General features: G+C 43.0%; 1 protein-coding gene and 1 long non-coding RNA gene across 2 annotated transcripts in view; one reads left to right on the plus strand and one right to left on the minus strand.

The window, feature by feature from the left end:
• EEPD1 (endonuclease/exonuclease/phosphatase family domain containing 1) overlaps positions 1–6,137 on the minus strand; it is a 90,210-nt gene extending 84,073 nt beyond the window's left edge. The window contains exon 1 of the mRNA XM_090050159.1: positions 4,978–6,137. Coding sequence (XP_089906285.1) covers positions 4,978–5,831 — 854 coding nt within the window. The 5' untranslated portion in view covers positions 5,832–6,137. The remainder of the gene's footprint in view (positions 1–4,977) is intronic.
• Positions 6,138–6,223: 86 nt separating this feature from the next.
• On the plus strand, positions 6,224–23,127 carry LOC149864518 (uncharacterized). Its single transcript, XR_016442755.1, has 2 exons — positions 6,224–6,574; positions 18,663–23,127. It is a non-coding gene; the product is annotated as an uncharacterized LOC149864518 (long non-coding RNA).
• Positions 23,128–27,082: the final 3,955 nt, after the last annotated feature.

The following is a 27,082-nucleotide window of genomic DNA, read 5'->3' on the forward strand; positions in this document are numbered from 1 at the left end:
AGCCCACCCTTTTCTAAGACTATTTACGCTCAGGTCTGTGACAACTGCTGTGTGAATCACACAGGGAATGTGCACCTTTGGGTAGTCCTCCAAGGTCCATCACACTTCCTCAGTAACACTTCCACAGCTCTGGGGAATGGACTGGTTTGAGGCCTAATGCTAGTGTTAGTTCAGAAGCACACGACACCCAGCCTAGATGCCAAATTCAGCCCATAAATCTTAACATTGAACCATGTGATAAAGCCACAGCCTATATGGCACAAGGGTTCAGCCCATAAATGCATGCCCTCGGAGACATACCATCTCACCCACAACTGATGTCACTGGGACTATTTATTCATATAAATATAGTAAATCAGGATTTGGCCCATAATCAATCAGCAAAAGACAAAGGCCGAGTTATCAAATGCCTCACTGAGATGTCAGATGTACCATAATTTTGCAGTAAATCTCATTCTATTTCCCAACTTGGATTTACTGTCACCATAATCCAGCCAAGAGGGGCAACAAGGAGAACAAGCCTTCCTTCCACTGCAAGGCTGCTTCTGTGAAGCATCACATTCTCATGCACAGGACACTGATTTTATGAATACTGTATAACTTAAGAACTGTTCAGCAGATCCTGATCTTACATACAAAACCACATGAATACAAAGGCCCAGTCTGTGCTAAACCACAACCTTACTAGTAACAAGCCTATTTACACACAGGTGACAGAGGCAGGACCATACTAATATGGTAACACTTTCCTTTTATGATGGTGATTGAGAATAACCTGCTCCATTAACCCTAATAAATAGTACTGAGATACAGTGCAGTTAAAAAATAAATAAATAAATAGTTCCTTAACTATCAAAAGCTGCTAGCAGAGCTCCCAATTACGCAGTGGAGAGAGCCGACGTTTATCAGTCTTCCACTAAAAAGCCATAGAAGGAAAGAAAGAAGGAAAGAAAAGCCTTTCCCAGCGTCAATCTTTCAGTTTTGGTGGTTGAACTGGGAAAAAAATATATATATCAATCTGAAAAATGTTCAGGTTGTATCAACAAAGAAAATTGAGGGAAAAAGGAACTGTTTTGATGGGGTGGGGTGGGGAAAGAGTCATTGTAGGAGGTTTTATTTTTTTTTTAATGCTAAATCAAGCTACATTTCTAAATGAAATGCCTTTTGGGGAAAAAAGGTCAAAACATTTCATTTCAAAACTGCTGAAATAAAGTGTTTTTACATCATCTGAAAGTTCTCCTCTAGTTCAACTATTTGAGTGATTCAACACCCCGCTCCATTATCCCCTCTCCAACAGGTTCATTAGCTTCCTTACTACTTCTCAAAACCAAGCCCCATCACTTGATTTTTTTCAGGCTGGAAGCAAGATGCTTCATGAAGTACCAACACTGACTTGGAAGGTTAAAGGCAGCAATGTAGGGAGCAATCTGCATTCCAATATGAAAGCCAGCTCTAACAAGCTTTCAACAAATCCTGGATTTACTGAACTACGTCTGCAGAAATGTTGCGGGTTTGGTCAACCTCACCCTGCATTTGATACTTTAATCCAATTATACTGCATGTTCTACACTATAACAGGCAAAATTACTGCTAAAATTACCTTCTAGCCCTGTGAAAAAATCTGCTTTCTTACACCCTGCATGCAATGCTAAAAAAAAGGATCTTTTTAATATACATAACAATATGAGTGATGAGCTTGCTGCACTTCATTCTTTCTGTACTAGTGACAGATTTAAAATAGCTTACCAATGACAGTTCATGCTCAGTGGCTTGGTCTGACTGATGTTAGGCCAAACAAAGTCTACTGCCACCCTTAGTACCTCTGAGGGTGAACTTGATACTTTTTTTTTACATCAAAAGGAAATTAGTCTCCAGCTAGTGTGGAGCTTCACCCTTTTTCTTTCTTTTTCTGTAACTTCTCCTATTCAAATATTTTTCATATGCTCTTCAGCGCTTGAATGGTGGGGAAGGGTTGTCTTGTAACCTGCCAAGGGGAGCAGCAGAATCTTACATGTTTGTAAAAAGGATACAGATGGTAATTTCACTAGGGTTGGTAGTCACTCAGTGATATTATTCACAGAAGCGGGTGGTGAATTGTATTAAACGATATGGTGTTCTCAAAACTACTCCTTATGGACGGGTCACCATTGGTGATTGAACTGTGTTTCATACTCGTTTTGCAGGGTGTAAAGGACAGCACAAGGCAGTGGAGGATCAGGCCCTCAATGAGCACAAATGGCTCTGTGGGTAAGTGGAATCAGCCAGGCACCAGCCTGAGATAATGAGGGACTGGTACTGTACAGGTTCGCATTGGTTGGTTTATTTAAACATGGCTATGTACATAGTACGTGGTCTACTTGTCATGCACAGAACACATCCACTCTTGCAAGTTAAAATGAGCAGGTTAAATAGACCACAAATCCAGTGGGCAAAAGATACAGACAACATTTGGAAATGTAGGTGACAAGTGTCATCTGCCCCCTTGCCTGTCTGCACAACATCAACATTCACATTTGTCCCTCACTGATTCTATTAGCCTCTACATGTGCTGGTAAGCCCTCTGTGTCACTGTATTCTTGACTGAGCAAGCAAGAACTGAATTGCCACAGATGATTATTATCTGAAGTTAATCTAGCAGAGCAAGGATTATTCTGCAAGTCATGTCATCACTTCCCCAAGAGGTACACAACTGGAGAGGCAAACTTGCACTATTTAATACGTAGAGGAGGCTGACTCTGAGCTCAGTTAACTTCACTGGCTTTGACAGCATTAATGCAAACAAGAGGAAGTTCTCACCCACTGCTCCCAAGTCGCTGAGTAAGGTTAATGCTAACGTAATTTGTCTTAGTTTCGCAGACCTCTGTTCTTTGTTTACTTCAGCCTCCAAGGGAAATGCAGACCTGTCTGCTGTTTCTAGTTTGTCTGTCTTGCTCACTTCCTTCCTTTTTTTAAGTTAGTGGCCTGATTTTCCAAAGTGCCAGGCATCCATGACACCCACTGAATTCACCATTCACTTTTTACAAGCCATCTCGTGGCCCAGATACTAAAGGTGACTGCTGTGAGCCGTTTACAAGAGTGGATCCTAAGCAAATAAACTCACTTTTGTTTGAGTACAGAAATAGAATCATCCTGAGATTAGCAAGAATTATTTTGTGTCATTTATTTGTTTCCTCAGCTATTCTAGCTCCCTTCTGTTCTACTGGGCAAGGTTGGTTTATATCCCTTTCCTCCCAGCCCTAGTCCAGACTGCTTCATTCACAGGGATGAAAAATCACTATAAAATGGAAATGATCACCTGCCAAACTTAGCTGACAGTACTTAGGGTGATATTTTGTTTATAAGCTAAAAGCAAAAGATCAGTTCATTAGTGTTCCCCACCACTGCAGTATGCTCAGACTAACCAGACTTGTAGCCAATTTCATTTTGTAGGAGACTGATTACAATCCAAAGGGAAAACAGAAATTAGGAAACAGCAAAATGATCCACGAACAGATGAAAAACATTCAGCAGGAATGGGCAAGAGAATGCCCAGAGAGTTCATTTCATACCCATCTTGCTTTCTAGCTGTCAAACTCTGTCATGTCTGCACATGGATCTAAGTTCCTGCATTGGAGGATTTGGCTCGCTAATGACATGTTGCAACAGAGGAGGACTGCAGCAGAACACTGTCACAGCTCATGGACATTGTGCTGCATTTCCTTTCATTCCAAAACACTTCTACTGCATAATGTTTCCTTTTAAAAAAGGAGAAGAAAGTACTGCAAACATCACTGCTGTATTTTTTAGCTAGCTTGACCTCTGTATGATTGATGTTAGCATACTGAAAAAGAATAGCGCTGTTAATGCTGTAATATATAATGGTTTGTCGGTACTTCCACTCAAAGGATATCCCACTTTCAGACATTTAGGAATCATCCATACAAACTTATTTCAGGTGGAAGTGTTGGTTTTACATGGGGAAAGAAAAATCAGACCAGCCTAAAAGAAGGTGAAGGGGAAAAGTTACTTTCAAAGAGTCTTTCTTTGTACTTTTACGATAGAAAAAATGGCTTCGTTTTGAAGAAGGAAGTTTAGCAAGCGAGTACTTGTTTCAGAAACATATATATAGATCCCCAACAGCTAAGCATGACTATCTTTTATTAATAAAAAAGCCTTATTAAATAATATGGCACAACCTCGTACTAACAGAAGAACTGTTCCACATTATTTCTAAAGGTCAGACCAATCCTTTACCAGACAAACAGATCTTACACTGTGCCCTTAAACTCAGTAAAATCCAGGTCTGGCAGACTGCCCAAGACAGGAGGTTCCAGCGGCACTGCTTTCTGCTGGGAATGCCCTCCTGCCAGTCAGCAACACAGACCGAAGATGACTACAGAGTATCCACTCTCAGTGTGCGAGACACTCTCTGTTAGCTACCCCTGACGATTTACACCTTGAACTGGACTGCAAGGTGGTGACTCCTGGGTGATTCATGCAGATCAGACACGTGCAGGTTCATAATGGCTTTTGCCATGCTCAAGAAATGAGCTGCAGCAGTCCATAGTGGCTGAAGATCTCAAGCCTTTTTGAATACGCTCTGTAACTTTTGGGTCATTTTTTGAGGGGGGAGGAAGAAAGAAGTGTAACATAGTCCTATTTATTGAGGTTTAAACTATTATCTATTAAATATCTGAACAAAACTTTCTAGGGATATAGCTTGATGTTAAGGGACTCTGCTAGAGAACAGGCCTGTTGGACCTTTCCAGTGGTGCACGACACATTCCCAAGTTACGCACTAGAGCTAAGGTATTCTAACTACGGTGGTTTTTTCTCAAGGTGCCATCATCATGGCCTCAGGGTGGAGGCTGAACCAAGATGCCAGTGCAAAGTGCAGATAACATCCAATAACCCTGAGATGGATTATTTAAATATACAGCACTTCAGACATGTAAGGCAGCAAACGCCAAGTATTGTTATTTCTTTGGAGCGCCTTACCTGTTCTCCAGCAGCGTCATGCACACAACCTCACGCACGCCTGGGTTATTGGCCTTTTCAGTGGAGCAACTTTGCAGGTTCCAGGTGGCAACCCGCAGCACAGGCCTACCGTCCCTCACCCCACCAAACATTTCCACGGTGGGACGGGTGGATATAATCTGGGTCGGGCCCCCAGGTGGGAAATCCAAGTCCTCACTCTGCAAACTCAGGGAGGTGGGGCTGGGGTGAGGCTTGGCTGTGAAATTGAGGCCACCGTTGGTATTGGTGGAAGGGGGCCGGGACCTCTCCGCAAAAATCTGATGCCTGATTTTGTCCAAGAACGAGGAATTAATGCAGTCCATCCTCACCAGGTCCTCAATGCTTTTGAAGGGCCCGTGCTCTTTGCGGTAATCGACGATACTGTTGGCTATCTTCTCCGTGACGCCACGGATGCTCATGAGCTGGGCCGGTGTGGCCGTGTTAATGTTGACCTTGGCGGCACAGAGGTGGTGCTCCGGGTTCGGGTCCTTCCTCAGCGAGCTGGGCGAATGCTGGGCAGAGCCTCCTTTGCTGCTCACGCAAATCTCGAACTTCACTTGCTCCAGCTTGGCCGCCCCCACCCCACTCACCAGCGCCAAATCCTCCACTTTCTTGAAGCCGCCGATGTACTCCCGGTACTCCACGATGTTCTGGGCCACCATCCTGGTGACCCCGGGGAGGGTCATCAGCTCCTCCTCTGTGGCGGTGTTGATGTTCAGCCGCTCCTGGTTCACGAGGATGTTGCTGAAGTTGCAGGCAGCGCTGAACTTGCGGCTGTGGCAGATGTCCGAGGGGTCCCTGGGGATGGAGCGGTGGCAGCCCAGGTTGCCCCCCATGGCGGCGGCAGCCCCGCGGGGACGGCCAGCGAGGGCTGCGCTCGAGTTTAAGACGAGCCCTCTGCACCGGCGGCGGCTGCCCGGGGCACACGTCTCAACCGGGCGGAGGAAAAAGATGCCCCTCAAGCCCTGCAGCGAGCCCAGCCTGCCGGTGCCAGCTCTGCCTCAGGCGGAGGGCGGCGGGCGGGCGGGCAGCATCGCGGGCTCCTGTCCCGGAGCCCCGGGGGGACCCACCTTGCTCTGTCGGTCGGAGCTCCGCTCCGCTCCTCCGCGGCGGCGGGTGCGGGTGTTGGTGCTGGTGCTGCCCGGGGCTGGAGTCCCCGCCGTGCCCGGCGCCACCCCAGTCCCGCCTGGCGGGGGCGGGGCCGGGAGCGCCGGTCACGTGGCTCCCCTCGGCGCAGCCACCGGCCCGCGGCTCCCTGTCCCGCTTGGCTGCCACGGCCAGCCCGGGGCATGGGGGGAGACTCCTGGCCCTGGCGCTGCCTCGGCAGCCTGAGGCATTGAGGGGGGAGCGGGACGACTCGGGCCCGAGCGCTGCCCCCCCCACACAGCGTCCTCCCTGCTCTGCCGCCCTCCCGGGTGCCAGCGGGACGAAGGCCTCATCTGCTGGCACAGCGCGTGGGGGCGGCGAAGCCTGGGCTCTCCAGCAGCTTAAAGGCAACTGCAGCCGAGGAGGGCCCGCGGGGTCTGCGTCAGGCCACCCCAAGTCTCAGGAGCTGCCCTGTGAAGACTACAGACATCAGGTGCGTCTAAGAACATGAGAGCTGGCATTTCTTGGGTCAGACCCCAGGTTCCCAGTGTCATGGGGCAGAGGGGCAGAGTGGATGCTGAAAGAGAGAGTGAATAGGACACCAGCAAGGGTTTTTCCCACTGTTCCTTTCTCCTTGCTCCGCCTGCCTTGGACTGTCAGCCTCTGAGTGAGCTCGGGTGCTGAGAGCAGTGGCCCCATCTATCAAGTCAAGTCAGTCCCAAGGCTGAACTGAGCATCAGGGCGCCTTTGATGTAGCAATATCTGTATGCTCACCTTACAGTGACACCCTCAAGCCCACCATGCTGCTCTGCGCAGGCTGCCTCCTAACTAGAAAGTAACATGGCCAAGGTCACGTACTGTTTGGGGCAGGAGAGTTAATACTGCCGAATGACAGTGCCCACAGCCCATTCCCATGGCAACTAGATTGCCCACCACATCACACAGATGTAGCTACTCTACGTCTAGCTTTAGAGGGCAGCATGCTTGAAAGAGCTGCTGCCAGACAGGTAGGCATACCCCATAGACTTGGCTGATGCAGCAGCAGCACCACAGAGTTAATCAGCACTGTAAACATTTACCTGGCTTCTCTGGAAAGTTTTGCAACCTAACTTCATGCTGCTCCTGCATCATATTACCAGTACCCAGGCTAGCTTGTTAGAGCTGCCTCGGACGTCTATACCACACTGCAGTCACATCCATGACTGCAGTGCAGACATACCCTAAAATATAACAAGCCAGAGCAACAGATGAACAGGAAGGAGAAGGAAAATGTGAGAAAACAACGTGGTTACAGATAGCAGCTATGTGTACAGCTAGATAACAATAATATCATGCGATACTATGTATAATACAAAACATAAACATCAAAGTTCCTACTGTGCATCATGTAATAACAATTCAATGCACACAGGTACACTAGTGTTTGCACTTGAATCTTCTCAGGTAGATTAATATACATATGGTTTCAGTTTACTAGAAATAAAAGACTGCATTTTATCAGCACCCTCTAGGTGTACAGAAAGATGTTTGCATTGCAAGGACTGCGCTCAGGCGCTACTGCTTTAGTATTTGCACTAAATACAGTATTGTGCAACATACATGCCTTTGGATATTTGTTTTCTGTTTAAATTTAAAACTAACCTAGGAAATCAACAATGCTGTACAGAACTGCTCTCTGCAGCTCAGGAGTAGCGCTTATTCTATGGAGAGAATGTGAAAAGTGCTCGTTGAAGTGATTAAATGTTTCCACTTCCACTGAAAAACATACTGATTTACAAACTGTGTTAACAGTCTCCAATGCATCAGGAGTCATGTTAGGATATTAGCCCAGAGCTGGAAACCATTAACCATTTGAGTGAATGTTTTCTGCCCTGCAATCATGCTGTGATAAGAACCACAGCAGTTACTACCTTCGTATAGAAAATACCCATCTATATAATGGCAAGTTTTTACCACATATTGTTTAGAATTTCTTTGAACTGATTAAAGCAGTTGTGAAGTTGCAGAGATCTGAAACTGATGTGTGCCTATATACCTGCAAAAGGAAACAGGCATCTATCTGTGTGTTAAATAATAATAAAAAATATGATGATGATGAAATGGCTCCAGAAAGAAATCAATAGTTGTCACTATCATGAAATACTTTAAATTCCATCAGCAGCTATGAAATGTTTTTATATCTGCCCAACAAAAAAAAATATCCACCCAACAGTATTAGAAGAATTGGCTGGGGAGCTCTCTAAACGGATAAGACTTGACCTTTTCTGCTTCTCAGAAGCAGCCAGCCACACTACATAGCTTTCAGGCTTCTTGCTTGGCTGGCTTCTCAGGATCTACAGGTGTGCTAGTAGCTGCCTGGTTATTTGCTCTCCAGGCTATCCAGCATTTGGCTCCCAGTTTCCCCAGGCAACTGGCTTTCTGGTTAAACCAGGCCCTGAGCTACCAATCTGGTGAGGCTACCTGGTTCCCACAGTCACTGGCTAGCCCAGAGTATTCAAAGACCCCTCCCACAGAAGAGTTTGCATTTTCAAACCTTTTGTTCAGATTTGGAACAACAAAAAATGGAGATGTGAAGTTTTCCTTGTGAAGAAACTGCTGGTACCAACAGAGCTGCAGAAATTAAATACCGGAACAACCGGTTTCAGATTGCGATGCCTTCTCCTTCACTTGGAAACTTTACAGTAATAAATCTTTTAAAATGCTATAGTTCAAACAGATGTTATGGCCTTGATGCAGAAATTGCTGAATGATGTTCTCTGCCTATAGTTGGACAGACTGGATAATCTTAAACATGCTTAATCTACGCTCAATTTTATAGCTATGTACCACCCACATAGCAGAACCTATAAAACAGTCTGTTGCATGATACAGGTTAAGGTGAACCAGAAATCTGTCTCCACAAAATCTTGCAGCATTAGGTCTTGCATTCCCCCCCACAGTTGTCAGGGCCACCTATTCATATCCTCATTAGAGAGCCAACTGACAATGTACTAGCAGTCAAGTTAGCAGATCTCACTTACATGGACTGTAAGAATTACAAGGTTGGCAGCACTGAGCAGTTAGATACCACTTCCCTTGAGTGAATGCTGCTTATGGGCAGTCAGCTGTTTCAAGAAGAAGCCACATAAATCCAACCTTCCCAACAGCTTTCTCCCATGGTGAGGTGTCTCAAGAGAAGATGGACTGAAAATTTTAAAGCTTTTTGCTGCTGCATTTTCTATTCCTGAATATGGCAATTTCCTCTGGCATCCCAGTATTCCTTAGGGGTGCATTAGCAATGAAAACTTTTCTCCACTGAAGTTGGTGGCTTAAACTTAACTGATTTCAGTGCAGTCTGGGACTTCACCTCAGGTACACATGGGGCTGGGGTTGTCCCACAGGTCTGGTATTGTAACTGTTTGTAACAAGCAGAAGGAAAGTAAAGGACAGTTGATTATCTGGAAATATTTATTTGAATAACCTTTTTAGAAAAAGACAGTGTTTCCTGCATCACTACTTCTGTAATAGTACTTGCACTAGCTGGAAAAATGAGGCAACTGACATCAAACATCTTTCTGAAGTCAAGAAGAAAAGCAAACTCCATACAATTTGATTAGCTCCTTGTCATTGCAGGTTGTCACCTCCCTGAGGAGCAACTAAATCCCCGTGTTCCCTGTTGCTAAATGTATAATTTTATCTTTCAGTTGCCTTTAGCTGATACTTATCTGTTTCAGAAGTTTAAAGCAGTCAAATTAAATTGTCAACTTATGGAAAACCACGAGCCTTATATGCAGTCTAAGGAATTTCATATTTTTTTCTAGGCATTGGTACTTTCAGGAAACAATATTATTCATTAATGTTTAACATCAGAAACATTAATAAATCCCTCTCACAAGGCCTATCTTGACTTTATTTTATTGTTTCGTTGAAAAAAAAATCTAGCTCCAGTTTTATATTATTTATTTAAAAATGTGCTGGCCTATATGAATTTATAAATCATATAGTTCTCACCAACAGTTTGCCTTATAGATTTAAATGATGAGTTAAAATAATTGCTTCCTTCAGTTACAATTGATCATAGATTAAAAAAAACCAGTATGACCACTTAGTATTTATCTTTCATGTGTTCAAAGATCTTTATATGTGTGAATTAATCCACCCATGGATTTAGCTTTTCAACTAAATATATGAAAACATTTTAAGTTACCAGAGCACTAGTCCATATTACTTTTGCTTTGCAAATTCTAACTGGCCCTGTTTTGAAGTGAAAACTCCAGGTCCTGGTATGTTACTGTTATTCAAATAAATGCATCTATCGAAAACTTAGAATTATTCACATAAGTAAAATCTGTAGCACTGGTTCTTAATGTCCCTGAACTTACTGTGTGCAAGAAAATATCAGGTTTCCATGTGATGACTGATTTCCCTAAGAACAGTTTATTTCCATTATTGCCTCTGCATTTGAAAAAAAAAAAGATTAGAAAACAAAATTTCCCTTGCTCCAAATTACCAGAAGAAATCAGGAGAAGATAGATTTTCAGCTGGTAGTAATTTCACAAAAAATATGGCATCATGTTTTAATGGAAATCTTTTCCCATACTCTACCCTACCGCCCTGGAAAACTTGGATTTTACATATGAAGTTTTGCAGCACCAATAAAAATAACTGGCCAAGCTTACCTACACCCACAGGACTTTGAACTTATTTGGGAACTTTTCCAGGTGTACCATCAAGAGCAACAAGAGGTGATGCATTTGTTGCATAATTGTTATGAGAAACACCCTCATTAAGTGTCTGATCTAACTCCCAATTAAAGCCAACTAATAGATCCCCAGTGATTCAAAATGGAGCTGTGCTAATTTACATGGAAAGACTGCTTGGCATTGTTGAAAACATTAATTTATGTCATTTTCTTTTCCTCTTCTGTCAAATATCAGTTTGTATTTAAAAGAGGAAATAGGCAAGCAGGCCAGAATAGGATAAGAACAGTTTAAAGACATAAGATTGGCATGTTCAAGTTGGCAGGAGCTGATGAAATTCACTTCAAGGGATACACATTTGCTGAAGTAATCTCTGAGCTATGGTAGAGTATGGGGGAGGACTAGAGCACTGGAAAAGGGCAAACACAGTACTTGTTATTAAAAATGGAAAATTAGACCAGGCAAACATTCCCAACTAAATTATTAAACAATTTAGAAATAACTAGATGATCATAAGGTGATAAAAAGCAGTCAAAATGATTTGTCTGGAACAGATTATGTCAAACCAATCTAATTTCCCTCTTTAGCAGTCAACTAATGACTTAAATGATGGAATATTATATGTGCTATAAATTTTGTGAGTGACATTTATTAGGGAGGGGTTGCAAGCACTTTGTGAGACAGGATCACAGTTCAAAATGATCTTGACAAACCAGAGAGACGGTCCAAAATCAACAAAGTAGAAATCAAATAAGACAAGTGCAGAGTGCTACACCCGAAAAGAAGAAAGCAAATGCATAAATACAACATAGGGAATAACCGGCTTGGCAGTAGTAATTCAGGGTCTGGAGAGCATAGCTGATCACGGACTAAATGTGAGTCAACAACATAATGTTGTTGCAAAAAAAAAAAGTCAGATATTATTCCAGAATGTGTTAGCAGGAGTGTTGTATCTTAAGACACAGGAGGAAAGGATTTCATTCTACACCAGACTGGTGAGATGTCAGTTGGAGAAGGGTGTCCATTTTTCAGAAGCATGGGGACAAATGGAGAAAGTGCAAAGAAGAGCAAGTATGATAAACATTTTAGAAAACTTGACCTGTGAGGTTAGGCTGAAGAGACTGTATATGTTTAGTTTAGAAAAGACAAGGAGGCATGATAGTTTTGTAATATATAGTAGGCAACTGTCAATCCTGGATCATGGTGTATGTGCATGGGGTCACCAGGACCTTTGATGTGTATACCTATGCAGGAGTATGGAGGAGGACTGGAGGCTTCCCAGACCTTCCACGACCCCTTTAGGCAGAATCCAAAGGCCAGACAGAATCCAGACATTTGATGCCTCAATGGCTGCAGGTACATGCATGTCTGGGACTCAAACCCACATAGTGGACAATGAGCCTACCACTGAATCACGACAGCGGGATCTTGCAATATGTACTGTAACGTTATTGTAAAGAGGATAGTAATAAGTGGTTCTCCATGGCTACATGACGAAAACCAAAAAAGAATCATTTCAATTGGCAACAAGGAAGGTTAAGTTTGGATAAAAATAAACTGTCCCTGACACTTAGGGTTATGGAACACTGAGACAAGCTACCTATAGACATTGTGGAATCTCTTTAATTGGAGGTTTTGAAGAACAGGTTAAATGAATATTGGTTGGGATGATCTAAGCATATTTGATCCCACAACAGAACAGGAAGCTGAATTAGATGATCTCCTGAGGTTCCTTCCTGACCTTTTCTTCTATGTTTCTGTGTTAGATTCTATATGATTTGTAAAGGATGGGCCTTGTCCTCTGAGGCAGTGTGATCCAGTGGGTTACGTCACAAAGACTTTGAAGTAAGAGAACTCTGGTTACCAGAGATGCAAAGGAAAGTCCTAGAAAGATTTGACCTGTCTTTTACAAAAGAGGTTTACCAAGATCATGTCATAAAACCGTGCAGCAATCCTTCAAGATACATTGTGTATTAGGCAATAATAAAAAAACATCTGATACCCTTCTCTTAAATTACATCTTGTAACATGATGTCACTCATTTGAATGACGTGTAAGTGTGTCATTGCATATCTATCAACACAATCAGTACAGCACATGATGCTAAGAAGAATTATTTAACAGTTACTGAGTGCTTGATGTTGTAGCAAGATACAAGGAAAAAAACAGCCCTGAAGAAGTAGTTTTAGGGCTAGACTCTTCAGCCATTACTTAAGTTGAGTAATATTCATTTGCACAAATAGATTAATGGAAAACAAAGGGACTATTAAATGCGACTAAGCTTTGCAGAATCGAAGCTGTAATAAGGTGGTCACAATTCATAAGATGTCACATTTATTATTATTGTGTGTGACCTTATGTAGGAAGTTATACAACTCCAAAACCAATTTTAAAAGACATATCCATATATCATATACCTGGATAAGACTTTCCAAGACTTTGAGAGACATGAAAAAAATATCAGTTGGCACTCCCTGAAACATGTTGTGGCAGGATTATACTTTGCCCCAGTGAATAGGGGGAAAATTTGTTTTCCCCACTGTACTCCCTCAGAAATGTATTTTTAACATGATAAAACACAGCAGATATTGAATAACTATACTTTTTACCCAAATGTTATCAATCCCTGGACTTCTACAACTTCTGGCTGGCACTGTGGTGCACACATTTGAATATCTGAACTTAGCAGCAGTAGCAAGTTCAGAACCTCAAGCCTGGGAAAACACAGGATCTTACCACTTAAGCTAAAGGATACATTTTAAACTGTTCCATAGAACTTGTTATATGTACACAAGTGATCAGTTCTGATTCAGTTCAGCAGAGGACAGTGGCAGGCTGTCCATACACAGTCACCCAGTCATCTTCATAAACGATTCACATAGATTCCACTTTAGTCATGAATAAAATGCCTTAACTTATGCAATAATGGGAGAAATTAATGTCCTGATGTGTGACAAGAGTATGATTCACAAGCTGTTCACATGGCCTGATACTATCAGGCAATGAATACCTTAAGTTTGCATACCAGATAACTTTAGTAGAAGACTGTCAGAATCTCACAAGAGTGCCCCCAAACATGGGACTTAAAAAAGACAGGACAGGAAGGCTTACATGATATAAACAAATTAAAACCAGAAACAAAGGAGCTGGTGAATAGTTCAGGTTAATTAGTCAGAAAACTGAGCATCTGAGGGTCCAATTATCAAGTACATGTAATTCTCCCTGTATGAACTTTAAAGTGCAAATTATACTTAGCACATCACAGGCATCAGAATCATGCATTAGTGATGCTTTGTGATGGGTTCTTATCTGGAGCTGTTAGAGTTGATCAGAAATGTGGACCTTGTCAGCCTAGTGTAAGATCCTCTTTTCAACTGTAGTGGGTCCTCAGAGGCTGTGGGCTGGAGTTAGGGTGTGGCAGCTAGTCACACATTGTTTATACACATCAACCAGCTAACTTATAACAGGACAGTGTGGTATAAGAATGTCACGGAAAAGGGGCAGTGTATGGGTCCCAGCTACGGTACTGCAAAAGTACTGCAAACTTTTAACATGTGTGGCTTGGGTTTGTGCCCCTTATGACTTGATCTAGCCAATGCAAACCACAGACCAGATTCTGCCATTCTTATTTGAAGTGTTAAGAGTGCTCAAAGAGAGTAAGACAAATATTATTTATGGCACCTCAAGCCAATTGAAAAATGGAAAATCAGTTTTACAGGATAGGTTGACATTTCTTTTAGAGGGTTGGAAATGGACCTTCTTCCTGCTTTCAGCCGGTGGAGTTCCATATGGATATAGAAAGCTGGCAGCAGGGCAACGGTAGCAGCATTAACTGCTGCAGCTTCTGTGGGGCTGAGCCAGTTCTGGGGATGCTGAGGATTAGGGTCACAAGCCAATGGGCTAAAGAGAGAGGGACGGACACAGGTAAACAAACATTAACATTAGGGTACGTACACTTAGGACCTAAGTAACAAGAATTAAACAGTGACACTGTGGTTAAATCACCCATGAACAGGTAAATGGTAGGAAACAGTAACACCGTGATATATATGATGGAGAACCTTAAACCCTTCTACAGCTCCAGAGGGCTCCAAACAAGTCTGTGGTCCCATAAAACACTTAATCACAGTCTGCCTGGGTTCCACATCTGCTGCACCTCGCAGTCCTAGCTCTGCCACTCCTTCCAACACTTTGGCCACACGTCCCTCCCTGCTGTGTGACCTGCACTTCAACACTGCTCCTTCTACTTCCTCCTGCCACCTTCTGGAAGTTGTAATGCACATTGCAGTTCATTCCTCCAGTCCCCTGAAGGCTTCTGGACATGTTACAACATTATAGTACATGACATTCAACATCACAGTACATTACACCAGAACTATAAGATAGATGAGAAACTAGAGTATTATGGGTTCCTCTGAAAGAAAAATTATTATGATAGAAAGAAGTTATTTGTAGACTATGCACTGGGACTGATATTATTTAACGGGTGCATCCATGTATGTGGTACAAAAAGTAGGAGTGTACTTCATTGATGACACACAGCTGGGAGACTTCGTAACTGCAGAGCCAAAAGAAAAACAAAAGAAAAAGACTTTGAGGACTGCAGCAATAGCAATGGGATGAAAAATCAGCATTTCAAAGCACAAGTTCATGCACTTGGGGATTATTAACAAGATTTCTGCTATGAGAGAGGAGAAGAATGACTTGAATGTACCAGAGTTGCGCATAGTGTGGCACTGAGCCACCAACTAGATTCAGCAGGGGAAAAGGCAAACGTATCAGAAGATGAGTTCTGGTGTCAGGAAGTATTAATGACAATTGTACAAGACACTTGTGAGATTTCATCTGCAATATTATGCACAGTTCTGCAGGTCTGAAAGATTCATTCAAACTGGAGCAGGTACAGAGAAGGGCTATTAGGATAATCAAGGAAATGAAAAGCTTATCTGCTTTTGTAAGAGGAAACTGAAGATTATGGCTTCTGTGGCTTAGCAAAACAAATGTTGAGAGGGGACATGATTGGCCTCTATAAAACTGCCTCTTGCCTCTATAAATAAGTCATTGTGGTTCGGCACCAAGGAGGGAGAAGAGCTATTCAAGCCAAGGGACAATGTTGGTACAAGAGCAAATAGGTATAAACCAATGATGAATACATTTAGGCTAGGAATTAGAAGAAGGCTTCTAACCATCAGAGAGGAGTGAGGTTCTGAAATAGTTTTTCCAAAGGAGTAGCAAGTGCAACTAGCAAGTGGCTAGTTTTAAGGGGGAGCTTGATCAGTTTTTGAAGGAGGTTATATAACTGGATTACTCCAGAAGATCCCTTCCCAGTCCTGTGTCACACTTTCCCATAAAAGATGTAATACATGTGTATGTCCCTCTGGCAGCAATTCAGTTCTCATATACTATGCTACACCCTACAATGAGCATCCTCCTCCTTTTTTATATAGAGAGAAATGTTCTACATCACCTTTCTTCTCTCCAAAAGAAACATGCATCTCTATACATGCATGCACATGCTTTTGAAGATGAGTCAGTAGGGGTACATTGCTTGCTGAGTCACATACTTGCAGCTGTTAGTCACTGTTACAAGAAGAATAGTGTTGAGATGAGTGCCTAATGCATTCAAAATTCAAAATAATAATTATTGTTACTGTAAAAAAAAACACTTCAGAAGGAAAAAAACTGTAGATATTCCTGTTAATACTTTCTGGCATGTTTACTTTCAAAGTCTGCTGTTTGCTTGAACATTTCCCAGGGAAGGAAAAGGACCCTTGCAACGCATCTTTTCCACAATCTGAGAAGTTCCATTTAAAAGATAGAATGTGGCTATTTATACATTAGAAATATTATAATACAATGAACAATCTATATTAATATATCCTTCCTCAAAAATGGACTGGCACTAAAATGACAACTGAAAATACCATATTTACTTGATTAGAAGATGAGTTTTTTTCTTCCATTTAACATGGGAGAAAGGTTCCCTTGCCTTACAACTGAGCATGGATGGGGTGGGGAGGAAGCAAAGCACAGCAGTTGCTGCTGCTCCAGGCCCAACCTGGAGCTGGAGCCATAGCTGTTGCCTGCCCCTCCCTACCCCCCACCCACTGCCTCTGCATGCCCTGCCACTCCTCCCTTGCAGCTTCCAGTTTTGCCCTTTCCCCAACCCCAACACCACTTTTGGCTTTCTCTCTCCCTCTGCTGTGCTCCTTCTTACTCTATCCCTGCTACAGCCTAGGCATGGAGCATGGCTCCAGCCCGGCCCCATAGCAGTGGTGCAAAGCCAGCACTGCTGTTCCAGCCTGGCTCCCTGCCACTGTTGCTACAGGGCTGGGTTGGAGCCATACTCCATGCCCCAGGCTGCAGCATGGATGGAGCCTGCCAGTGCTGAGCAAAGGTAAGGGAGTGGGGGGGTATTGAGGGGCAGGAAGGGAGGAGAGACTTCAGAGGGGGGAGATGGGAGGAAGCGGGGAGACCTGAGGCTGTGGGTGGCAAAAGCAGCATGGAAAAAGGAGGAGGGAGGAACAGGGGAAGGGGGAGTTGGGTGTGGAGGGTGGTGGGGAGGAAGACACAATGTGGAGTTTAGTGGCGGGGCAGAAGGCAAGCTGCCTGCCTCTCACTACCTGTCCCCTACCCCCCACACGGTCTGCCCCATTACTGTCCTCTCTGCCTGCCCTTCCACATGCGTCCCCCACTGTTTGTCCCCTACTGCCTACCTCATTCCTGCCCCCTTCATCACCTCTCTGTCCACCACTTGCAGTAGTGGGGAGACAAATTTAAGATGATCCTCCTATAATTAGATTCCATACATGGAAAATTATAATAAATGTATACATTTTCTGTGTGTAGATCCTAATTACTGAGGGGATTGTCTTACATTCAGGGTAATCTTGTATTTGAGCAAATATGGTAAGTTTGGTGTTCTCTGCAACGGCTTATCTTTGGTAAGTCATTAATTATATTTTCCACTGACTACTTATACAAGAGTTTGACTCCTTCCTCCAGATGTGGCACATCGTGCTTTGCAGCTTACCAGTTCTACCTTACAATTGTTTTCTTTATGGCAGAAGGAAGAGTTGTGGTTACAGACAGCTTAGCATTCAGTCCACCTCTCAAATAAAGAACTGGTAGTAAAAAGCCTCACTGCTGCCCTGTAGACACCTGTCTTCCTCTGGACACCTTGCAATGTTAACTCCGTTTGTAAACTTCTACTTACTAGGGACCTGAAACCCATTCATAACTGCTGGCGCACTGGATGGTAGCTTTCCTTATAGGGTATGAGGGCCTCTATACTCATGAGCCTTCTCATTCTACATACAGAACTAATTTTCCAACCCAATGCACTCTGCTGTTGCCCATAATGCATTTTCCTTCTCAGCTTTGAACAGGTTTTACTTCACAAACTACCAAATTAGTATACAGTCACTCTGCTGTTTTTCATGGTTATAAATGTTACTGTATTAAATTGGATATGCAGAAAAAGCAGGTGTATTTTTCATAGGAATCTTCATACAACAGTAGGGACTTCATTCTGTGGATCAGTCAAAGGAGTTTAATCAGTCCTCTTCTAAAAAGTGAAAACAAGCAACAATGTAACTTGAAGTGCAACCAAGAATTCTCAATCTGGCAAATAGACTTTTTTGTTTTATGGGAAAAAAAGAGTTTAATTAAAACAGTTTTTTAAAACAACATTTTAATGTTCGTGCTTAAATACAGAGAACATTTATTCAGTTAAAAAATATGTGCTGGGTTGAATAGTATAATCTACAGAGAGATGTGTTCCTAGGAGCACTGACAATTACACTGGAATTTAAATCTGATGTAATGTAATTAACTATTTAGTAAAAAAAGGCAGCAGTTTTCACATTACAAATTGCTTTTCCTTGTTCTGTTCTTTTACAGACTGCATGGGATGTCTGTCTTGTCTTCTGCACCGGAAAACTGACCTTCTCACCATCTGAGGTGCCCTATAGAAAACAATGATAACAATGTTACACCCCCCTCAGCAGAGAGAAGATAAGAACATACTTAATGTTAAGTCAATACTAAGCAAATGAAAGATCCTACTCAATATAGGAGTTTGGACTAGATAAACCAAGCAAGTTCTTCCTAAACTCCTTCCTTCTAAATTAGCAGTGCTCAAACTTTCCTGTACATGGGTAAGTGGGTCCATGGGCCAGATCTGGTGTGTGGTCCAACCCTACCCAATGGATCTGGGGCTACACACTCCTAGAGCTATGCCACTGCTCCTCCGCTGCCAATTCTCCAGACATGTGGGGAACTCAAAGGGTTGGATGTGGGTTGGATATGGCTCGTGGTCTGTACTTTGAGCACCACTACTTAAACTCCTATTATTTCGTGGTAGTGTCTGTATTAAGCAATTGAACTGAATGGGTAGCTCTAGGAGAAACATAAATAATGAAATATATCAATTCTAACCAGGCTTTCTCAGATTAAGAAACTTTCATGTTTACATCCTATCCACAATGTCTACACATTTGCATTTGAAGCACAATCTGGGGAAACATCCCACAGTTTCTTGACATAATGGCTGGACACTGACTTCTGGAAATCCTTTTGCTATTTTCTGGAATGTTGCTAATTTCTGGAAATGGTGAAACTTCCCAAATGCCCATGCCCATGAACATTTTTGTCTATGAGAAATGCACTGAGTATGCTTTTAATGCGCTGCAAATAAACGACTATTTTGAACATCAAGAAAGGACTGAAGATCAGAACTCAATGAGCACAGATTGAGGCAACCAAATTTGAGTATCTGGTGAGGGTTTCTAATGAACTAGTGCTCCTGCTTTCCTCACCCTCATAAAATACTGAAAAGCAAAAGAAAAATAATACTTTATTTCTCTGTATAAACCCACTGGGTCCTTCCTCCTAAACCTAAAGGCTGAGGGGTGCTAGACCTTTCTGGTGCATGGGTCAGTTGAGTTGGGTTCAGCTAGTCACTCACTTTCTAAACAGGTTAAAGGTAACTGCGTTTAATTAGCTCTTCCAATTAATTTTGTTCTCTGGAATATTAACTCACAGTGAAAATTGCAATAGGAGTAAAACAGACTTGGATTGATTTTGTGGACTTCAGGTCTCAGGGCTGTATGACATGCTCTACTTATCATTACTGCATATCTAAGAAGTAGCTTTAGTCTCTTTTTGTCAGGGAGCCTATACTATAGAAACTAATAAGGCAATTAATTTCTATGTTTGTTTGACTATGAGTTATTTCTTGAAAGAAACTGTGTATGTTCAGTGGCTTGTTACTTGAAGCACACAGCACAGGACCTACATTTCCAGTAGACCTGTCATTTGAAACACCAGTCAGGCATATCATCAGTGGCTCCCAATTAGAGCTATAACATTCATTTTCAATCTGTCCACCTGCACTTATAATCTTTACTAATGGGATGCCTATTCTGTATTATCTCTGAACTTTACCAGCTTCTCCAGCTTTGGCCCAGGTCATTCTTATGTAGGGAACTGAGGTAGAAGTGTTCTGCTAGGTTCCCTTATGTGAGGTCAGAAATAGTTTAAAAAACAAACCCAAAACAAATGTTGTTTAGCTGAAATGCAGCATCTTTCTACCTGTTATTTAGCCCCCACCACCTTGATCTCAGAGCACCTCAAAAATATGAGTGAATTTATCTGAAGTTTCAGTCCAGCACCTTACCCACAAAACAATCCCACTTCTCATGCAAATCAAAAAATGCAAACAAGAGAGAAACTTTAGAAAGTCTTTTATTTTGAGGAATACTGTCAAGATACACTTTGGCTACATCAGTGGATGTATACAGTTCTCCCTTTTTCTAATTTAACAAGCAATATCTGTATATAGGAATTTCTGTAAGAACACATAAAAGCATTAGCTTTCTATAATGGTTTTTGGCATAGCCATGCATGGCATCGGACCTTCATTTATAATGCTTTTTTCTGATCTATGAAATCTTGGCCTCCTGGTTCTCAGACTTTAATATATTAATAAGACTTAATTATACACTATAAGTCTTCTAAGATGATGAGTTGAGCTATCAGAGAGCTTACTATTATCCCTTTTATCCTTCATTGCATAAGAATAAATTGTAATGTCTGACTCCTTGGATGAGGCCTCTTTAGGGTATGTAGTTTTTGATAGGCTATTTTTTCATACTGTAATTAAATTTTAGATGAGGTAAGATGCAGAGTAGTGGCAGTGAAAAAGAACAGTCACAGGTGTGATAGCTGCTCTTTGTGGGAACCCGATGGCCCTGGCCACGGATTACCTGAACATAGCGCCTTCACACTGCGGAGGGAACTCCCGACATGCCTGCAGCCAGCTTTACTAGCCCAGCAGGTGAGCCAGATTGGCTTTCCCCAATGCCCCAGGAGCTATTTCTGGCCATGTGACTTGGCTGGGAGGAGCAGAGGAGAGCAGAAGGGAGAAGGAGCGAGTGAGTTGAGTATGGGCTGGGTGGATCCGATGACCACCTGGTGGAACAGGGTGGACCAGTTGGTCCAAGAGCTCAGAGAAACTCACGAATTTCAGCAGACCCTAACTGCTACTGCGATTCATCAGTTATCTCAGTGGGGTATCGATTAGCCAGAAGTGGCAAAAGTGGCAGTGGCAAGGATCACGATTCCCAGCACACCAAGAGTGAGGAGAAGCCGAGCACAGCAGGCACTTTACATTTCTTTTGGGAAGTGGAGTACCAGAGGGAACACCCACTGCCACCCTCCCAGAATCAAATAATCCATTGAGTCATGGCAGGCAAGAATTAGGGGGCCCCCAGTCTGACTAATTGGCTAGGGCTCTTTCCCCAGTGAGGACCAGCAAGTGGATATCATCAGGGCACAGAGGACCATGCCCCTACACGATGATCCCCTTACAACAGAATATGGTCTTCTGTTGTTTGATAAATAACAAAATACAATTGATCAGTGCTCAGACAGTTAAAAATATATATACTGTATTTACTCAAATCTAAGATGACCATGAATCCATCATCCCACTGCTGCAGGGGGCAGGAAGTGTGGGGAGGTCAAGCACCTTGCCCACCGCTTGTGCTTTCCCCCCTGCATCTTCTGCCCTTGCCTGTCCCCCCACAACCTCAGAATCCCTTCTCCCTCTGCTCCCTCTCTTGCCTCTCCCTCTGGCCTCTGCTTCTCCCCTCCCCCTAGCCTCTGTTCCCCACTTCCCTTGGTCCCACATTGGCAGGCTCTGTCCCTATTCTATCCTGGGGCACAAAGCATGGCTCCAGCCCTATAGCCCTAGAACAGTCATGCAAGCCACACACCAATGCTTTGGGACCAGGCTGGGGCTCTGCTCAGTGCCTCAGGCTGCAGGAGGCACAGAGTCTGCCAGCATGAAGCAAGGGTCAGGGAAGACAGAGAGGAGCAGACAGGAGAGCAGAGTCTGTGTGGGAAAGGGGATATGGGAGGATCAGGCTTCATGTGGGAGATGGCAAGGTACAGAAGTGGCAGGGAGGGGAGGAGGTAGACAGCAGCTATGGATATGGCCCTGATCCTGCATAGAGGCTGGAGCCTGAGCCACAGCAGCTGTCTGCTCCCACCCTTGTACTTGATTCTAAGACAAGATGCTTTTCCTTCATGCTTATCCTAGAATACAATGTGTACCTGAAAGACAACATCCCATAGCCCTATGAGTAAATAGCAGAGTATCTGACTGCCAACAACTTGAAAGCGGTACTAGGTACATAAAGGCAGAGGACTTCAGGGTCATTTAAGGTGCATTACCCTGCCTAATTTCCTACAGTGGCTGGAATTAATGTGGAGTATGCCACTGAGGCGTACAAACACCGACACCATTAAAGTGGCGCAAAAGCATTGAGCCCAGTTCAAAGTGTTGTGCACACACGCCCCTCATTTCATCTACACATGGCCTAGGAGCAAGGCCAAGGGGTTTAGGTTAGGCAAAGGTGTGGGCAGGAGCAGGTGAGTTGAGGAATGTAAGTGTAAGAATAGTAAGATGACTGAGCAGGGAAAATGATCATCTCCTCCCAGCATACTGCCTGTGACAGGGCAGGCCTGAAGAACTCAGGGGATATACCCCATTCTACAAAAGTGTGGAACAAGGGGGCTAATTGGCATGGGCTCCAGTTTGGGGTTTATTTAGTGAACTGCTCTGTTTCCCATAATTGGTTTCATTAGGGCAACGGGTTTGAGAGAACCACATTGTGCTGCTGTCATCACAGTAAAATTCATATCACTTACATGGATGAAAGGTAGGCTTCTACAAAGAAACAAATCCTATTTAAAACAAGGAATTCATGGGGCCTCGTTCTTCCTTACACTTAAGCCAATGTAAATTCTACTAGAGCTAATCAAGCAATATTATCATTAAACTAATTTAAAAGGAGAAAAAGACAGGAATTTCAGAAATGCTGACAATTTCCTAATATCAGTTTTCTAGTGGGATGGAACAGGCCATGTGCTTGCAAGCAGATTAATAGAAAACTGCTAATCTGAGAAAGCCGCTGTTTATTTTTTTTACCTCTGCACACAATTGCTCTCTGCTTCCATATTCCCTATGAAGTGGTTTGCCTTCTCTTCTGAGAATACGTAACCATGAACACTCTAAGCAGGCTGGCTGTTAGTCTTCCTAATCACTTCTACTGCCAAAGCAACACGTAACATTTTCTATGTTCCATGTAACTGCCACTGCTGAAGAAAGTTATATGAAAAATGGCCCGAATCTCAGCTCTGTCTAATAGCATTCACCAATAGTAGCCATTTATATAATAGTTTTGATCTTCCAAATGCATTGGCTTCTTGTAATCCCCTTTTGGTGTAGCTAGATGCTCTTAACTCCATTCTACATCAGGGGAAGCTCAGGCAGAAAGGCAGGTTTAATGCAGGTTTAATGATAACCTCAAGGGTACACAAGGTTAATCATTCAGGATGTTCAGATTCTTATTTCCACTGTTCAGTTTGCTATATTACAGAGTAGAAACCTAGATCATTCACATCCAAGTGATTCACAACCCACCTTATTGCAGAGGGTTGCTGAAATAAGAGCTATTTGCTGCAGCCATTACTTCACAGTTTCTCCTTTTAACTGAAGCTCACCAGATTTCTATGCAACTGTATGGACAGGTGGCTCCCTGGAGCATCTCCATGGTGTACCTTATAACGCATTTTTGCAGGAAGGGGCTAGGAACCTAACGCAGCTAAGAATTAGCTCTACAAGAAGCAAGGATTTTTGTGGGTAATATCTTTACTGGACCAACATCATAAAGGATATAGTTAGACAAGCTTTTGAATGCCAGGCCTTCCTCATCAGGTACCTTCATCATTCTTCTACCCTACCTCACTCAGTGCAACAGAACTGAATGATATCAATAAAAAACAAGATAACAATAATATAATTCCTTTTGCCTTGTGTAAAATTAGGGAGGTTTTACAACAATTTTCCAGCTTTGCTTACATGGGTTCAGCTGAACCAGCATTAGCCATGCTGTAAGCTTTAAGACAGAAGACTGCTGGCTGATACCTTAAATACTATGTTAGTTAAATGGACTAAGAGAGCCTAATGGAACTAGGTACATGCTGACTTCGAGTGGGAGTTCCCTACCTTATTTAGGGTTTGTCTCCAATTATCTGCCTCTGCAAGTAGAAGCCCTGGCAGCAGACAGGAGGTACCTACAACAGCTCTCCAGAGTGTGCGCACGCCTGTGTTCTTCTGGTAGTTCTGTATAGCCCCATTGCAGCACCTGTGTTGTCAGAGCATGAACAGCAACCTGGGAAGGCGCCAGCTACTGAAGAGACTGGCAGAGTCAGCAGTAGGTGTGGGAGAATTCACATGTGCCTTCTGCCAGATGCCAGTGGTGGCAGCCACCTTTACTCAGGGAAAGGTGGGACTCCACTGGGAGAAAGCAGCAGCTTTGAGTGCAGATGCATTTACAGTTTAGGGTATTGCAAACCAGCTCTCAAGTTGTATTGCAAGTGTTTCTGGGCATGGACTCTCTCTCTGTCATTTGTTTCTTGAGCACATAGCACCTTGATTCTTGTCTTGGGCCACTGACTGCTAATATAGTGCAAATAAGACACAACGTCCTTTTGAAATTTCCATTGCTGGTGTCAGTGCTGCTAACATCAGCAGAGCTGATTCCCTGAGTGCAGATGAGACTTGATTTCCACTGCTTTCTGAAGACAAAGGTGAACCCTTCAGTCCTAATTTGAATCACCAAATTGTCTAGGGTTGCAGCTGCCCAAACAGTCCTGACATAACAGTTAAAAACTGAATACTAAACATGTTGCTCATGTTTTCTGATGGCCATTTCACGTTAATTTAAGTGTGGGACTGTATATTCTGTATATCCTAGCTGTGTATGACCCTAATACATTTTAAAATGAGTTAAAACAACAAATCTATAAGACAGTGATGGCACTATGGCATTTGCTTAAAGGAATCACTTAAAGCAGCAATTCTCAGCCAGGATGCCATGAGATCCGTTTAAGGGTGCTACAGGGTGCTGCACAATATTTAGTGCTGTTAGGTGTGCAAACATGCATGATTCACAAGATAAAACCAGAGATTTCCAATAGGAATCCAGCGTCAGAAATATTCTGATCCGTTGTGGCCTTTCTGAGTTCTTTGCAACAGAAGAACTATTCTATTATTTTTCTGTAGTCAAGAAATGAGTGAAAGCTAAGGGCTGACATTTTCTAAGGTGTTCCTAGAGTCTAACAAAGGGTGCCTTGAGTCTAACAAGTGACCACAACACTCTGGGAAAGTTTGCTTCCATAAAAGTACACTTGACTTTACTTCTCTGGGGTATGTGGAAGTACTAAATATTTTGGCCACAGTTATAAATAAACCTCTGCTTACAAATTACTCTAAGTATTTTCAGGAAGGGGAAGGAAGAAAACCCTGGGAATACTGGAACGGCCAATCTGTCTCCTGTAATAAACTAATTATTTTACTCTAATTCAATTGTTTTCCATCTCAAACAAGGCCTGATAAAAGCATGAGTCTTCCTATTTCCTACGAGAGACAGAAAAGACTCCCTTGGTAGCAAAACAGTAAATAATGGAAACAGGTCAGCGAACTGTAGAATATTATTCGTTACCTAGTTGCAACACGTACATCAGAAAAACAGGGCTGGAACGGACCTCAAGAATCAAGCCCAAACTGTTATCCCAGGCAGAATCATCTCTGTTTAAACTATCCTAGACCACATGAAAACAGCTCCTCCCTATAAAACAGACCTTCTGATGTTTATTCAGCCAAATCTATTGTCTTTAGTGACTACAGTGAATTTTGACTCCTGTTTACTTATGTTAAATGTGAATAGGCAACAGAGCAAAAGAGGGGGATTCTTGCCTGTCTTTGGGCATCAACAACTGTAATAATTGTTACCTTCCAATAAATTGCAGCTTTCTAATTCTGTTGCTGTCAGTGGGATTGCAGAGGTGTCAAGATTTAGCCTGGAAAACTTCTGTAACTACCTAAGACAGAGGCGGGCAGAGGGCCACTTACTGAGTTTTGGCAAGCCATTGCGGGCCACATGACAGACAGCCCAGGGCAGATAAATATTAATTTTCTAAATTCTTTAGGGGCCCTGCGGGCCGGATAGAATGGCCTGGCGAGCTGCATCCAGCCCATGGGCCACATTTTGCCCACCCTGGTCTATGATAACTGAGAAGCAAAGAACCAGCTTACTTCCCAGATGCTAGGTTAGACCTATATGGATGCCATATTAAAATGATCTCCTTACTTATCAACTGTAACCAACTGATGTAGAAGTAACAGAAAGACAATGCAGGATTGTACAATATCACTGTACAGTCGCTTTTTCAAGCTTTGAAGAGGAATACGATGACAAGTCTGCCGATTCAATGACTGGCATATCAAGCTGCTGTACAAGCTTGTCATGCCTGAAGTTTAAGCTCAACTTACAACATAGAAGAAAGCATTTCATTTTCTCCCTCAGCCTCAGCCTCCTTCTCTGGCTAATACTGGGACTTGTATCAAAGTGCTCCTAGGATAGATCACCCTAGGAATGTCTTGCTGGAAGGGACCTCATGAGGTCATCTAGTCCAGCCTGCTGCTAAAGGTAGGATCATCCCTGACAACCATTGCAGCCAAATGTCTGCCTAACCCGCTCTTGAAAATGTCTAAGGATGGAGATTTCACAGTTTTTTTTCAAATAGCCTGTTCCAATGCTTGAGCACCCCCATAGTCAGAGAGTTCCTTCTAATCTCTAACCTAAATTTTCCTTCCTGCAGCTTCAGGCCATTGCTCCTAGCTCTGCCCCATACAGCCAGAGAAAAAAGCCCATCTCCATCCCCTCTGTAATTGCCATTTGAAGACTGTT

The sequence above is a fragment of the Crocodylus siamensis genome, chromosome 5, assembly GCF_052110815.1.
Source record: "Crocodylus siamensis isolate JL-2025a chromosome 5, ASM5211081v1, whole genome shotgun sequence".
In the NCBI taxonomy this organism is placed as follows: Eukaryota; Metazoa; Chordata; order Crocodylia; family Crocodylidae; genus Crocodylus; species Crocodylus siamensis.